This window comes from Diabrotica virgifera, chromosome 5, assembly GCF_917563875.1.
Source record: "Diabrotica virgifera virgifera chromosome 5, PGI_DIABVI_V3a".
Taxonomy (NCBI): Eukaryota; Metazoa; Arthropoda; class Insecta; order Coleoptera; family Chrysomelidae; genus Diabrotica; species Diabrotica virgifera.
The window spans coordinates 12,824,909-12,839,492 of NC_065447.1; the positions used below are offsets into that span (position 1 = coordinate 12,824,909).

The 14,584-nt window shown below is 31.5% G+C and overlaps 1 protein-coding gene across 10 annotated transcripts in view; it reads right to left on the minus strand.

Annotated features, from left to right (window-relative positions):
* The window catches only part of LOC114330686 (muscle-specific protein 300 kDa), a 603,413-nt gene that overhangs the window by 90,889 nt on the left and 497,940 nt on the right, over window positions 1–14,584 (minus strand). For all 10 annotated transcript variants that reach the window (XM_050652274.1, XM_050652275.1, XM_050652272.1 and 7 more), the window contains one exon: window positions 12,976–13,083. In XM_050652274.1, the coding sequence (XP_050508231.1) occupies window positions 12,976–13,083 (108 nt within the window). The remainder of the gene's footprint in view (window positions 1–12,975; window positions 13,084–14,584) is intronic.

Below are 14,584 nucleotides of genomic sequence, written 5' to 3' on the forward strand. Positions count from 1 at the left end.
ACATTAATATCGTCTAGTTTTTTTGTTATTAAAGATATCAGAGAAATTAAAAAAATAAAATATTCACAAAATAAGAGACTACAACAAAATATCGAGGTATAGTCACCTTTGTGCCTTTTTCTCCCTACAAGGTGTCTCAAACTTTTGTTTCGGTTAAAACACATGTTAAATTACAAAACCGTCTATTTTTTTTATTTCTAATAATATCAGGGAAATTCAAAAAACAAAATGTTCACAAAATATAAGACTACAATACAATTTCGATATATACTCCCATTTGTACCTCGTCCTCCCTACAGGGCGTCTCAAACTTAACATAAGAAAAACATTTCTTTTCTTCCACCCGGTATAAGTACAAAAAAAGTTTGAGTAAACCTTTGCATAACTGTGTAAATACTAAAGAAAAGTCTAAAATAATAAAACAAAATTAGCGGGATCCGTTAATCTGTTCACGAAAAAATCTACTATAAAAATTCAGCAGAATTTTCTATATCCCTAACTTTTGAGGAGCAATTTATATTGTGGATGTCAATGTCGTATTCCCACGATTGTATACCCAGAAAAATTAATGAAATTAAACAAATTTGTAGTAAACATTACTCGCTGAACGACCCTGTATCTATAATATTGCCCTGATGTCATTTTATTGTAAAGTGGCCAGAAAAAAAGTTATAAAGCCCAAAAAATTGTTCAAACATTTGCTCCATTATTTATCTGCTCAGTTATTTTTGTTTATAACTTTTTGAAGTTATACTGATTTAGGCGCGATTGAGGGTGAAATTTTATTAATCTGCGCGCATGCGCACACAGACAGTATGGAGTTCGTTACTAAATGTTTTAATTTATGTATGTATCAGTCCAGAAAAGGTGTGGAAATAATATATTAGTGTTCTTAAATATATTTTTCTACAAACGTGTTAAAAATGCAATTTATAGCACTCCATAGGAGCGTTAAAAATGCTACTTTAAAGCACCAGTGCTTTAAAAATTTTAAGGCACTGCAGTTAAAAGTGAATTGTCAAATTGTGAAACGTCAAAATATTTATATTTCATTTATTAACATTAATATTAATAATACAACTTGCGCAATTTGAAAAAGGTGGTTTAAAAGGTTTTTTAAAATTTAATTTAAACTGTATTATTGCACGTTTGTAGAAAAAAACTATTAAAATTTGTTAGAATATACAAAAATAAAAGTAGATTCTGACGTTATTCTATAGTTGTTATGATTTGCGTATTCACAGTATAGGGAGTTTTGATGTAATGTCAAGAAAAATATAAAAATAGAATGTCAGTCAAGTTCAAGTAAAAGTTTTTGTAGGTATTGTCCTGTAATTGAGAATGAATAAATTATAATTGTTGATATATAAGACGTTTGTAGAAAAAATATTGTATGCTATACGTGTTAAAAAGTACATTTTTAAGGCACTTATGTGAATTGCAGAATGAGCGAAGCGAATCTTTCACACGAAACTTTCACATACGTGCCTTAAAATTGTACTTTTAACATTTATATCATAAATAACTATTATAATTTTTGTGTATTTGAACTTGTCTACCTCAGGAATAAGATAATAAGTAATATTTTAAAGTATTTTTTAATCAACTTCGTCTGATTGTCACTATGTCTGAGAAATCTTGTAACCCGGATAAAGAAAAGGGTATAGCTCAGTGGTAGAGCGTTGGACTGGAGATCAAGAGGTCCCCGGTTCGAATCCTGGTGTTTCTAATCTTTTTTAATTTTTGGTATTGTTTTAATAAAAAAATTTGGAAAGTAGTAAGTAAAAATTAATTTAATCTTTAAATAAAATACAAATAAACTGTCCGAAAGTATATTTATTTCATTGAAATCATATTTAGAAGTATAACTTCTTACGTGCGTACAAAGTACACACACATTCTTTTTATTTTCTATTTGACGTTAAAAAGTAATACGAAGAAAGTTGTAGACATTTTGATTTGCTACAAATAAAGTCCAAGTTGGAAGAGAGCCACCAATAAACTTGAACTTAATATATTCATCCCCTCCCCCCAACACGCTATTAATCTTACCAATCGCGCCTTCCGAAAAATGCACGCTAAGGCGAAAAAAAATGTAATATTTTAAATTTCAATGGACTAAAATAGGTAACAAAGAGGAGATAAAATAGGTAATTGTCGACGTCTGACATCATTGTGTGTTTTCTGTTTAATAAGTTATTATGTAGTTCTTTACGATGCAAGTATTGGCGTTATGTGCGTGAACAGAATTGTATTAACGCCAGAAACAACTGCCAAAATTAATTAAAATCCAAGTCAAATCAACGCGAACAATCCACGTGTCTCAAAATATTGGGATAACACTAATCATTGCCAATGTGTCGGCACTTGAAAGTTTGTACTTTCATATTAAACTACTGTTCTTTTTGTAATCTCACTCCCCTTAATATCTCAATAAAATTAAAAAAGTAAATCCAGCAGTTTTCTTTTAATAGAAAACCGTTTCGAATCCATGTGACATTCGCACATGCACCGACTTAAAGCTAAAGGCATAATCCTCTTAAGCCGGTTGCATAACGTAATTGGCGTCTAATTGGGATATATTATCATAGGTTAAACGAAAAACTCAGAAATTGTGTGGAATTAATAATAAACAAACTTAGAGTTGCGGGCTTTGGCAACTGCTAGGATCGAGGAAGCTATTTTAAGGAAGGTTTACAACCTCATAGATGTTTCTCGCGAAATGCTCATTGAAAATAGAACACCGTTTTTATCTTGACATTAAAAGCGATCTATTGATTTGTTTTAAAAATATAGATAGATGTATTAGAGTATTAGAGCACTTTAACATAAGAGAAATAGGAGAAATCCGACGCCTGACAGGGCAAAAGAATATGACAAGAAGAAGAGGAAGAGAAGAAATAAGAAGAGAAGTAAAAAAGACAAAAGTAAAATGACGGATACATTAAAAGAAGGAAGATATATTCTTCTTCTTAAGGTGCCGAGATCGCTTGCCGATCGTTGGCTCTCATGTTGCCCAGCATATTAACAATCATTGTCTTATTTACGGCCGCACGAAATAGTTCAGTGCCAGTTTTCCCAAACCATTGGCGTAGGTTTTTAAGCCAAGAAGTTGTACGGCGGCCCACACTTCTTTTTCCCATTATTTTGCCTTACATGACAAGGTGAAGTATGTCATATTTTTCTGGGTGACGAATTATTTGACCAAAGTATTCCAATTAGATTCCACCTCGTTTTCTTCTGATTCATCGTTCGGTTGCTTTGCAAGTTTTAGAAAGCACATATTCTGATTATTTACTAAGTTTCAGTAGAAGTCTTTTGTTCTTTGGATCTAAAAGTTCGAATTGTTTTTGGTAATATTATCCTAATTTAGGATGAAACCGACATCAGGTATGAGAAAAAATCTAACAAAAGACTTAGTCCAGGGCGCATCTGTTTTGAGATGGACGTTGAGAGGTGACTCAAATTTTTTTGCAGAAATTGATTGAAAATTACTCAAATAATAATATTTGAGTTATCCTCCCACTCAAAATGGTCCGGAACATTGTGTAAGTAATCAAAATGTCAAAATATGAAGGAAAAATTCGATTTTTCTATTGGTTATTTGATTATAACTTTAAAACTATTCATTTCTGAGAAAAGTTGTGCTGACATAAAAGTTGCGTAATTAAATTTCCTACAATATAAAATTAGCTAAAAATTTAAAAAATAGTCACCCTTGTTGCAAAATAGCAATAATTGCAAAAAAAAACCATACAAAAACAAGTATGCATATTTTACGTTTTTCAACTATTTATGCTACGTGCTAGGTGCTTCATGTTTTACCCAGAAAAACTTTATGATATATTAAAACAACACTGTAAACATTAAGATCGGTTTAATAGATTTTGCAAAATAAATTTTGCAATCCAGCTTTCGCAAAAAAAATTCATTATTTTAAAATGTCGCAGGACTGAAAATAAAGCAGAGAGCAAGTTGAATTTTTTTTGCTTATAGAAGTGTACTGTACCTTTTATAAGCAATTTGCAAAATTAAAATCAATTAATTACCACGGCGTCAGGAAATTTTTTAAATAAACATTAACTTTTGGTGCTACGCGCAGGACAGCGGTGTTCGATTCACACAAGTTGATTTCCACCAAAATTTCTTCCAATCTTTATCTAACATATTATTTTCTTACTGTATATTTTGTTGTATTTTAATATTTTAATTCCAAAAAAATCAAACTAATTTTATTATTGTTTGTGAAATATTGTTTAAACAATTGCATATGTTTAAACATAATAAACTTTTATTCTCTAAGTAAAATATATCAACAAAGAAAGTTTTTGCTAAAAAAGTGTTATTTCAAAGGATATAGTATGTGTTTATATTTTGCAATAAACAAATTTATTTATTTATAGTGAAATGTAATAAAAAATAAAATGAATTAATCATTATCAAAGGTCATTGGAATGCCCAATCAGAGCAAACTATCCGCTGTCATGCGCGTAGCACCAATAATTAATGTTTATTTAAAAAAATTCCTGACGCCGCGTGGTAGTTAATCGATTTTAATTTTGCAAATTTCAAATGAAAGGTACAGTAACAAGAAAGGTACTTCTACAGGCAAAAAGAAATTCAACTTGCTATCTGGTTTATTTTCAGTCCTGTAACATTTTGAAAAAATGAATTTTTTTTGCGAAAGCTGGATTGCAAAATTTATTTTGCAAAATTTATTAAACCGATCTTAATGAAATTTACAGTATTGTTTTAATGTATCATATAGTTTTTCTTGGTGAAATATGAAGGTCCTAAGTGTAGCATAAATGGTTGAAAAACGTAAAATGCGAATACTTCTTTTTGTATGTTTTTTTCGCAATTATTGGTATTTTGCAACAAGGGTGACTAATTTTTAAATTGTTAACCAATTGTATATTGTAGGAAATTTAATTACGCAACTTTTATCTCAGTACAACTTTTTTGGAAATGAATACTTTTAAAGTTATAATCAAATAACCAAGAAAAAAATCGAATTTTTCCTTAATTTTTTGATATTTTGATTATTTAAACAATGTTCCGGACCTTTTTAAGAGGGAGGATAACTCAAATATTATTATTTGAGTTATTTTCAAACAATTTCTGCAAAAAAATTTGAGTCACCTCTCAACGTCCAAATGTACTAATATTTTTACAAATGCGCCCTAGTCTAACTGGAATTCCTACAACTGATCGAAACCAAAAATTTCAATGAACATTTTTCAACAGTTTCTGTACAAAATATTATTGGTCAAAAATACCTCGAGTTTTATTAGCCGTTGCATTTTTAATATCAGCCATAGTATATTGCAGATTTCTTACAATAAATGTTGTTACAGTTTACTATTTATATATTTTTACAGCATTCAACATCATAAATCGTTGGCAATAATTATTTTCCCGGTTTATTAAATCATATTTAAAAACAAGCCGTACCGCTTGAATCATCTACGAAAATAAATACTCCATATAACACGAGTTTAATCAGTAACTAACATTTTTTCGAAAACAAAAAATAGTAATACAGAATTCCACATTTGATTGATGATGTGTTCTACTTTTTTTCAATAAAAATAGAATTTGTGTACACACTAGATTTGTGTAGACACTATTTTACTATCGTTTGATAATTAATATTATTCATACATATTTGCTTTGTTTATAAATAGTGATTACATAATTGTTGTAACACGACAAAAAATAAGTGCCAGAATTTTATATTTGCGGTCAGTACTATTAATGAGCAATGAAGTCATGCTTCCGATATAGTAATTAAAATTATAGTAGGAGAAAGTAGGGCATATACTACTTACTAGTCCACAGTACATCATTCTTTTTGGAAGATGATTACAAAAGTCTTAAAAATGATCTTAACTGCTCCGTTTGAGCGAGTCTACCACTTTCTGAAAAATTTTAGAGCGCAGGTTGGACGCGTTTCCGCGTCATTAACATATTTACGTTGTCAAAACGTGGCTGTAAATTTGTCGGACCAGAGATCGACAATCTTTATTAATTAAATATACCTAAGTACTTTAAATTGAAAATTAAGAGTTTTGTGCATGAGATGAAATAATAGAAGATGAGGAATCCCTACAACTAGGATACAGACTCGGCCACAGTAGAATCAGTATAGTGTGCTATGCGGATGATGCAGCCCTGATTGCAGAGGACGAGGATGACCTACAAAGACAACTTTATCGATTCTATCAAGCATGTCGACGACTCAACATGAACATATCCACGCAGAAAACAAAATTCATTCCCATTGCGAAAGACCCAATTAGATGCAAGCTCCTGGTAGAGGGGAAACCCATAGAACAGCTAAACCAGTTCAAATATCTAGGTGTAGAGTTATCAAGTTATCATGACTCAGCTAGAGGCCTAAGAGGACAAATTAACAAGGCCGCTGTCTTGGCCGGATATTTGAGAGATGTGGTCTGGAATAACCCATATATGAGAATGGACAGCAAAGTTAGAATTTATAAAACTTGCATCAGACCTGCTATGACCTATGGCATTGAATCAAGAGAAGATACCAATAAAACCAAAAGCATGCTACGAACAGCCGAAATGAAAGACACTAAGAGCAATAGCTGGGAAGATAAGAAGATATAGAATACGAAACAACATCATCAGGGAACAATGTGTCAATAATCTCTTAGTCAATGGTCTCACTCTTTGAGATTATGAACTCAAAATTCAAAGCATTTGAATTTTTCAGTGTCATTAATTTCCCTATCTTCGTCCATTTCCAAGTTTTTCACTAGTTCTTGTTCTGTTGTTAAGTATTTGGTCTTTTGGAGGCTTATTTTTAGTCAATTTTTTGTGTATTCCTCTTCTAGTTTTCGGAGCATGTATAATAGATCCTCTTCATGTTGAGATGTTGCCACTTGGTCGACAAAACTTGGTGTGTACAAGAAATCGACTTGGATTGGTATTCGAATATCTTCACATTTCCTCTTGCATGACTTAATATTTGCTCTAAGAATATCTTGATCAACGCGGCAGATGTAGAGCATACCTACCTGCAGTAAGCCTTTGTGGTCTTAAATTCGTTCGAGTATCTATTACAGATTTTAACTCTTACATTGTTATATAATTTTTTATGGATTTTATCAACTTCTGCGTTATCCCAATTTCCTTTATTGTTTCCACAGCTGTTTTCTGGGAACCCTTTTTAATCCGATGAATCCCAGTGGTCTATGCAGGACCAGTGGTCCTGCAGTAAATTCCGCTTGATCATCTCCGACTCTATTTGATATAGATTTTTCCAGCTTTTCTTTCAGTATTTTCCCACATAATCTGCACACATATGCTATTATACGAATGAATGCACCTCTTCTAAATTTTTCGCATTTCTTTCTATCTGCCTTTTTAGTCGTTATGTCATGGCATTAATACTTGCCAGAATTTGCCAGAAAAATGCTTTCAATTTGTTGAAATCGTTGATTGCCTTGTCCATCATTTTTTTAATCTCTTCGCTATTCTCGTTACTTTAGTCAATGATTGATCCTAGATATTCACCTTCTTAGACTGTTTATTTGCTCTCCATATCCTCGCCAATCTTCCTTGGCGATGGCGACCACAAAAGCACCAGACTGCCTAGGTAGCTTACAGAAAACAGTTAATTCAATATATAGGGTATATCATAATTAAATACACTTTATTGAGTACAATACTCGCGTTGGATTGAGTTTTTTCCCAGCTAAGCACCTACATTCTCAAAATGGTCAATCGGGTCTATAACGATTGTATAACGGAGATTTATCCATTATATTCGTATTTACATATTAATTACCTGGAGTGTCATAAAAGACGAGTTTCTCCTGACAGTTTTTGTTCGTAAATGCAGCATCCTTATTAAGACAAACATAAAGATATAAATGTAACATCTTGTGCTACATATATGTACAGAGTGAATCGCGAAGATAAGTGGAGTACATAGTGTATACCAAAAAAATAGAAGACAATAAAATATAGTAATAAAATTTGTTGCTTAACAGAAATTTTTAAACGATGAAACAAAATTTAAAAGAATTTCAAGCAGTTTTAAGAAATTTCAAGCAATTTTAAGATATTTCCAATAATTTCAATCGAACTTTTCCAAGTTTTCTAAGAATTCTTAACGTTTTTCAAGAGATTTAAAGTTTTTCAAGATATTTCAAGAAATTTTAAGATATTTTTTTATTAAAATTTCAAGTAGTTTTCAACCATTTTAAGGAATTTTATGAGATAAAAAATTTTAAGATAGGTACTACTCATATTTTAAATGATTTCAATGGATTTAAAATTATTTCAAACGATTTAATGATTACCAAGAAATTTTAAATTATTTAAAAATATTTTACGGGTTTTGAAGGGAGGGAAAGTTAAAGTCCCGTTTTGTTTTGGGTGGGTATTTTGGATATTTCAAGAAAATTCTTCTTGTTCAGGTGCCATCTCCGCTACGGAGGTTGGCAATCATCATAGCTATTTTAATTTTTAAGGCAGTAGCTCTAAATAGTTGTTTTGAGCTGCATCCAAACCACTCTCTCAGGTTCCTCAACCATGAAATTCGTCTTCTTCCGATGCTTCTTTTGCCATCTATCTTTCCCTGCATTATGAGTTGTAGAATGCCATACTTCTCGCCCCGCATCACATGTCCGAGATACTGTAGCTTCTTTTCTTTAATTGTAAGTTCAACTTCCTTTTCTTTACCTATTCTTCTCAGTACTTCATTGTTTGTAACTCTATCTACCCAGGAAACCCTCATAATTTTTCTATAGGTCCACATTTCAAAGGCGTTAAGTCGTCTCATTGTCTCTACATTTAACGTCCATGATTCCACTCCATAGTATAGAACACTGTAGACGTAACATTTTGTTAGGCGTACTTTAAGAGCTAATGTTAAATCTTTGCTACATAGGACCTTTTTCATTTTTATAAAATTAGAACGTGCTTTTTCGATTCTGACTTTTATTTCTGCAGTGTAGTCATTATTTTCTGTTCTAAGTGTTCCTTTTTTACTCTTTACTCCTGTACTTTTTTACTCTTTCGATCTGCTGGCCCTCTATTATCAATATTTCGTTAGTATTATGGTTGTTTTTACTAATTTTCATAAACTTCGTCTTTTTGATATTGAGAGAGAGTCCGTACTCCCTACTATACCTTACTACTCTACTCACGAGTCAAGAAAATTCAAGGGATTTTAAATGAATATAATGGATTTTAAGAAATTGAAAAAAACTAATAAAGATTTCAAGTGATTTTATTATATGGCTAAATCACACGACAGGACATTTCAAATGTATGCAATTGATTTTAAATAATTTTAAGTAATTTTATTTGCTAATTCAGATCATATTTTACAATGGCATATCCGTATCACACAAAATTGTCTTTATATCGTTGTCCCTAAATGAACTAAAGTCTGATTACAATACCCTACTACATAAAAATTTATTAAAATCCTTTAAAGAGCTACATCAAAATCACAGATCGTTTTCGATTCGAAAAGATCATTATCAGTGCTAATCCTTAAAATAAGTACATATAACCATTTTAATCAATGCAAATTATTATTTTTATTTTAGGTATCAGCACTAATAATGATTTTTCAGATCGAAAACGTTGTGTGATTTTGATTTAGCCCTTTAAGTGATTTTAATAAATATACACCGTTTATAAAGGATTTTAATAAATTTTTTGTGATTACTGGTATACAGCCAGCTACAGCAAATTTTTCCTCGTGGATTTTCTACTACATAACACTAAAAAATAAGTGCACTTGTGCATTACAAACAGAGATTATAAAATATAGCTTGATTCTAATTTACTACCCAAACGACCTTTAGAACACCCACTTTGTAGCAGTGCTTGAATCATTGAGGTCAATGTCACGCCATTGTCTGCAAATGATTTAATAGACATTTTAGAAGAGTTGCCCTGATAATTTCCACCACAAGATATTCTATAAATAAAATATAAAAGTAATTCAACCAAAGCAACTAAAAAATTATACTTTATTCCACAACAGCTAAAACTAGAGACTTTTGCGTTGTATTAATAGGTGTAGAAGATATTGGGTTCCACTCATAGTTCGAAATTCGAATAGCTTTGACGATGAATAAAAACAGCATTTAAAGTAGAACAAAAACTCTTTAAATCCCAATTACCAAGCTCAGTGAATATACCAAATCCAGGAAGATACAAATCCTATCACTACTCCAATTTAGATCCGTGTAAAATAAGTGGTATCTAGAATCAAGGACGGAAGTCAAGGCTGTATCAAGGTGTTGCCCTATCGTATGTCGACAGGGTTGTGCTTTGTCACCCAGTCTTTTTAATTTATATGAAAATCTTTAGGGAGGCTTTGGATGACAGACAAGAGGGAGTATGACTAGTCGGAGAATAATCAACAACGATACAGCTGTTCTTGCAGAAAATTTACAAGAAGTGTAGGAGGCTTTGGATGACCCACAAGAGGGAGTATGACTAGTCGGAGAATAATCAACAACGATACAGCCGTTCTTGCAGAAAATTTACAAGAAGTGTAGGCATTAGTAAATCTAGTCAGTGAATCAAGTTATCGGAGAGGCCTTAAAATTAATATCAAGGCCTGCTTTCTCTGAATGAGGAGATAGAACCTGCAAAACATTTTAAATTCCTTGGCAACTGGTTAAATGTAAATTTCCTGTAAGGTTTTTATGACCTGGAAACCAGTTTTATGTAACAAACCTGTCGAATGTTTCGCTTGACAAATTAGAAATATTCGAATTGTGGTTCTATCGACAGATCCTAAAAATATGGTGGGTTTTGCATACTTCTAGAAGATGTTCTTAAAATGATGAATTCAGACGGTCTGCTCATAAACATCATAAAGAGGAGTAAAACAGAATACTGCGGCCATATAATAAGAAGACCTAAATATCATCTACTTCGCCTTATAATACATTGAAAGTGGAGGGAAAGCGATGGATTGGTCGAAAGAAACTTTCATGGCTGCGTAATATTAGACAATAGTGTGGTTCCACGGTAGAATAATTATTTCACGCAGCAGTCGATAGAGAAAGGTTTCAGGAAATTGTAAACCTTGGTTTAAACCAACTACAGTAAAATCTCCGTTAACCGAAACCTTTTTAACCGAAACATCGTTTAACCGAAATGGCTGCGTTTCAATAATTTCGTCAATAAACAGTAAATTAAAAAAAAGCAATAAAATTAAGGAAAATGAACATGTTTGAAGTGTTTTTTTAAGAAATCTTCTATTTTCTGTTGTATTTTCCTTTGACAACGACGTTTTGCAGCTATATCTCTTCAATACTATGTAATTTGATACAAGAAGAATACAAAAAACGATGTTATTTTTAACCGAAATTCTTGTTATCCGAAACGGTCTCCCCCCCCCCCCCCAATTATTTCGGTTAACGGAGGTTTTACTGTAGTTTTTTAAGAAAAAAACCAATCTGGTTTAAACCAACTGGCGTTTTTATTTATTAAAGTTTTTAATAGGTACATAATATCTGCCGAAAATGAAGAAACTAAAAATAAATAAATTCTATTTTTGTATTTTCGAACTAAGTTCTAACTCAGTAAAAGTTATTTGAATATTATTACATTTAAAGAGGGTTTTTTTCGTTATATTAATTTTTTGTGTGTGTAAATAAAAATTAAATTTGTCAGTACTAATTTCACGAGAGCTCTAAAATTATCGATTTGTTTTCCGAGTGACCCTTTGACAGTTTTAATTTCACGACCCGAAGGGGAGTGAAATTATGTCAAAGTGGCACGAGGGCAACAAGTCAATAATAATTTTAGAGATCGCGGGTAATTCGCTGATTATTTCATGAATAAAACTGTCTTTTTAAATCATTTTATCTAATATTTTATTGATATCTTCACCTGAATATTTGCTAAACGTGTTTCTTGGTGTTCTCTGTGACAAGTTGTAAAACATTAATTGTTTGTCATTAATGTCACTGAATGTTCATTTTTGTATAGTAACGAAGGTTGTATCTGACGTAATGCTTGACGATGGGATATTATCAAAAATTATCGGGTGTAATATCACAAGAGAGTGAGAATAAATTGAAAATAATGCGAAAGTTTTTCGAAAATTTGTTGTCTGGCAATAGACACGAGAGCCCGCAGGGCTCGAGTGGCTATTGCCCAATGACAACAAATTTGAGTAAAAATGAAGCATTATTTTCTTATTTATTCTTACTGTCGTGTGATATTCGTAAGATTATTTTTTAATACGTATATTATGGATATTTTGTTAAATGTGACAGTCAAAACTAAGAAACTGGTTGCCATTAAACAGAAACAATCTACTTAAAAAAATTCTATCGGTAATTTTCTACAGTAGATATTTCTCAGTATAATTTTAATCTGATTGGACAGAATTAAACACGTGATCAAATATCTTACTATACGATTGGAAGTTAAAATCATCAAAAAATAATCATTTTAATTTTTATTTTTGTAGCTTCCTATTAGTCAGAATCTCCTATAAATGAAATAATCTTAATAATTTTTTCAGTGTTATTACTATTATGTTATAAAATAATTTATTCATTTTTATAGTATACTTAATAAGTTCATGAAGACTTATAATACTTTGTATCAAATAAACCTGGTTTAAACCAAATAAACCTGGTTTAAACCAAATAAACCTGGTTTAAATCAAAAAACCTGTTTTTTTTGTTTTTAGCAAAAAACCTTGGTTGTTGAAAACCCTGATGTAGATGCTAAGATTATCTTTACAAAACTCAAGTGAAGGTTCAGCTGAGGGAGCATGGAGTGAGTTGGATGGATGTGATAACATGTATTCTTATTATTCCTCCTGACCTAATTAACTTTGAAAAGAAACCTGCTCCCAAAAAAGCCTGCTTCAGCATTTCACTCTTATAATCAAACTACACTTGACACAGGTAATAAAAACGATTTATAACGATAAAAATAAAAATATCGACTTACCTCTAGAGCTGCAATCATGTCCTCGAAGCTTTCCAAAGGAAGAGCCTCTATGGTTCCTTCTGTAGTATCCAAGGATTTTTGAAGTAGTTGGACTTCGTCTGTGCACTCCTGTATTTAAAACGTAGCAGTTTAGATTGTATTCCGTACACAAAAACTCTTGTCCGCCATTTGCCAACATTCAGACTATCATACATATTTGTAAATACAAAATTATCATTGTTGTAGATTAAAAAATTGTTCGATTTTTGTGTTAAATAAAATATTAGGAAAAATCTTCGATATTTCAGATCATTATTAGGTTTTTTTAGACTTTTATATTAGACAAAATGTTGATTTAATGTTATCCAACTACCACCAAATACTGTTGTTTGATTGGTTGTTGCTTTTTTGATTATGTACTGTAAATGTAATAGTAAATACTGTTTTTCTCAAAGCTTTATCTGGTGACGCATACTAACACAATATTTTTAAGTGATTGTGACTACGATAATATTTCTGTATTTACGATACGATATGCACACTTATACACGTTTGGCTGGACAAGTGTTTCGTTTATAAGCATTGAATACGGACATGCAAGTAACAAATTATGTATAAACAAATCAACAGTAAGCAAGGCATCAACAGTAAACCATAATTTTAGAACCAGTTGAGTGTTAGCTTGATCAGTTCAAAGAAAATGAGTCTTGTCCGGAACACCTTCGATGAACTATTGTCTGCATAGGATACCTTGTATGACAACTTATTGTTAAGATATGTTATTGAAAAAATTAGTGTAACCGTAGCGTAGTACAATTACTAGTATTAGTAGATTAAATGTATTTTTTTATTCAATGGATGTAACGTTTAGTAAAAATGTATGAATAATATTCATAAGTAAATATTTTTATCGCATGCAAGAAATTATTAGTTTTCTTAACATGCGTATTTCGTTTATCGTTAGAACTGACAAATAGAGTTTAAGCTACGAGTATATCGTTTGTTAGCACATATATACAAAGCTTTTATTTGTGAACTTGCCATCAGGAGCACGGAGCCCTTAATCTGTGAGGAATAAGTATCTTAAATAAAAACAGAGCTATAACATAAAGCTCAAGCTTAGCACTAGCTCTACTAGTTTCCAATATAGAACCCCGAAGTCGCAAATAAAGCAAGTTGTCCGAATTATAACTCCCAAAATATTTGTGGCTGCATTATAAATAGCAAGATTATGAACAGTTATTAGAAAACTGCAAACGCGTTTCTCGTGATTCTCTTCACGTGCCATTCACAGGAAACAACACTCAAGAACTAGCAGAGTAAGTAGGGAAATAAAATATATGTGCATCAAAGATAAAAACACCATATAACGATATAAGTAACGTGTGGCCAAAAGTGGAGCAAAATGGAAAACGTCATGAAAGTAATGGACTGTTTAAAAAAGTTAAATATTTGGGCCGAGTGTTCAAGCCACAACTACAAGCCATGTAAGGCCATAATGGACACGTAAAAACTGACATAGAGAGCATTGAGCATAGAGAGAAATCTGGAAAAATTACTGTAAAGACACTTCAAAGATGCATGCGTCAAAAACAAGAAACACGCAATCAAAGAGGTAGAACCAATCATT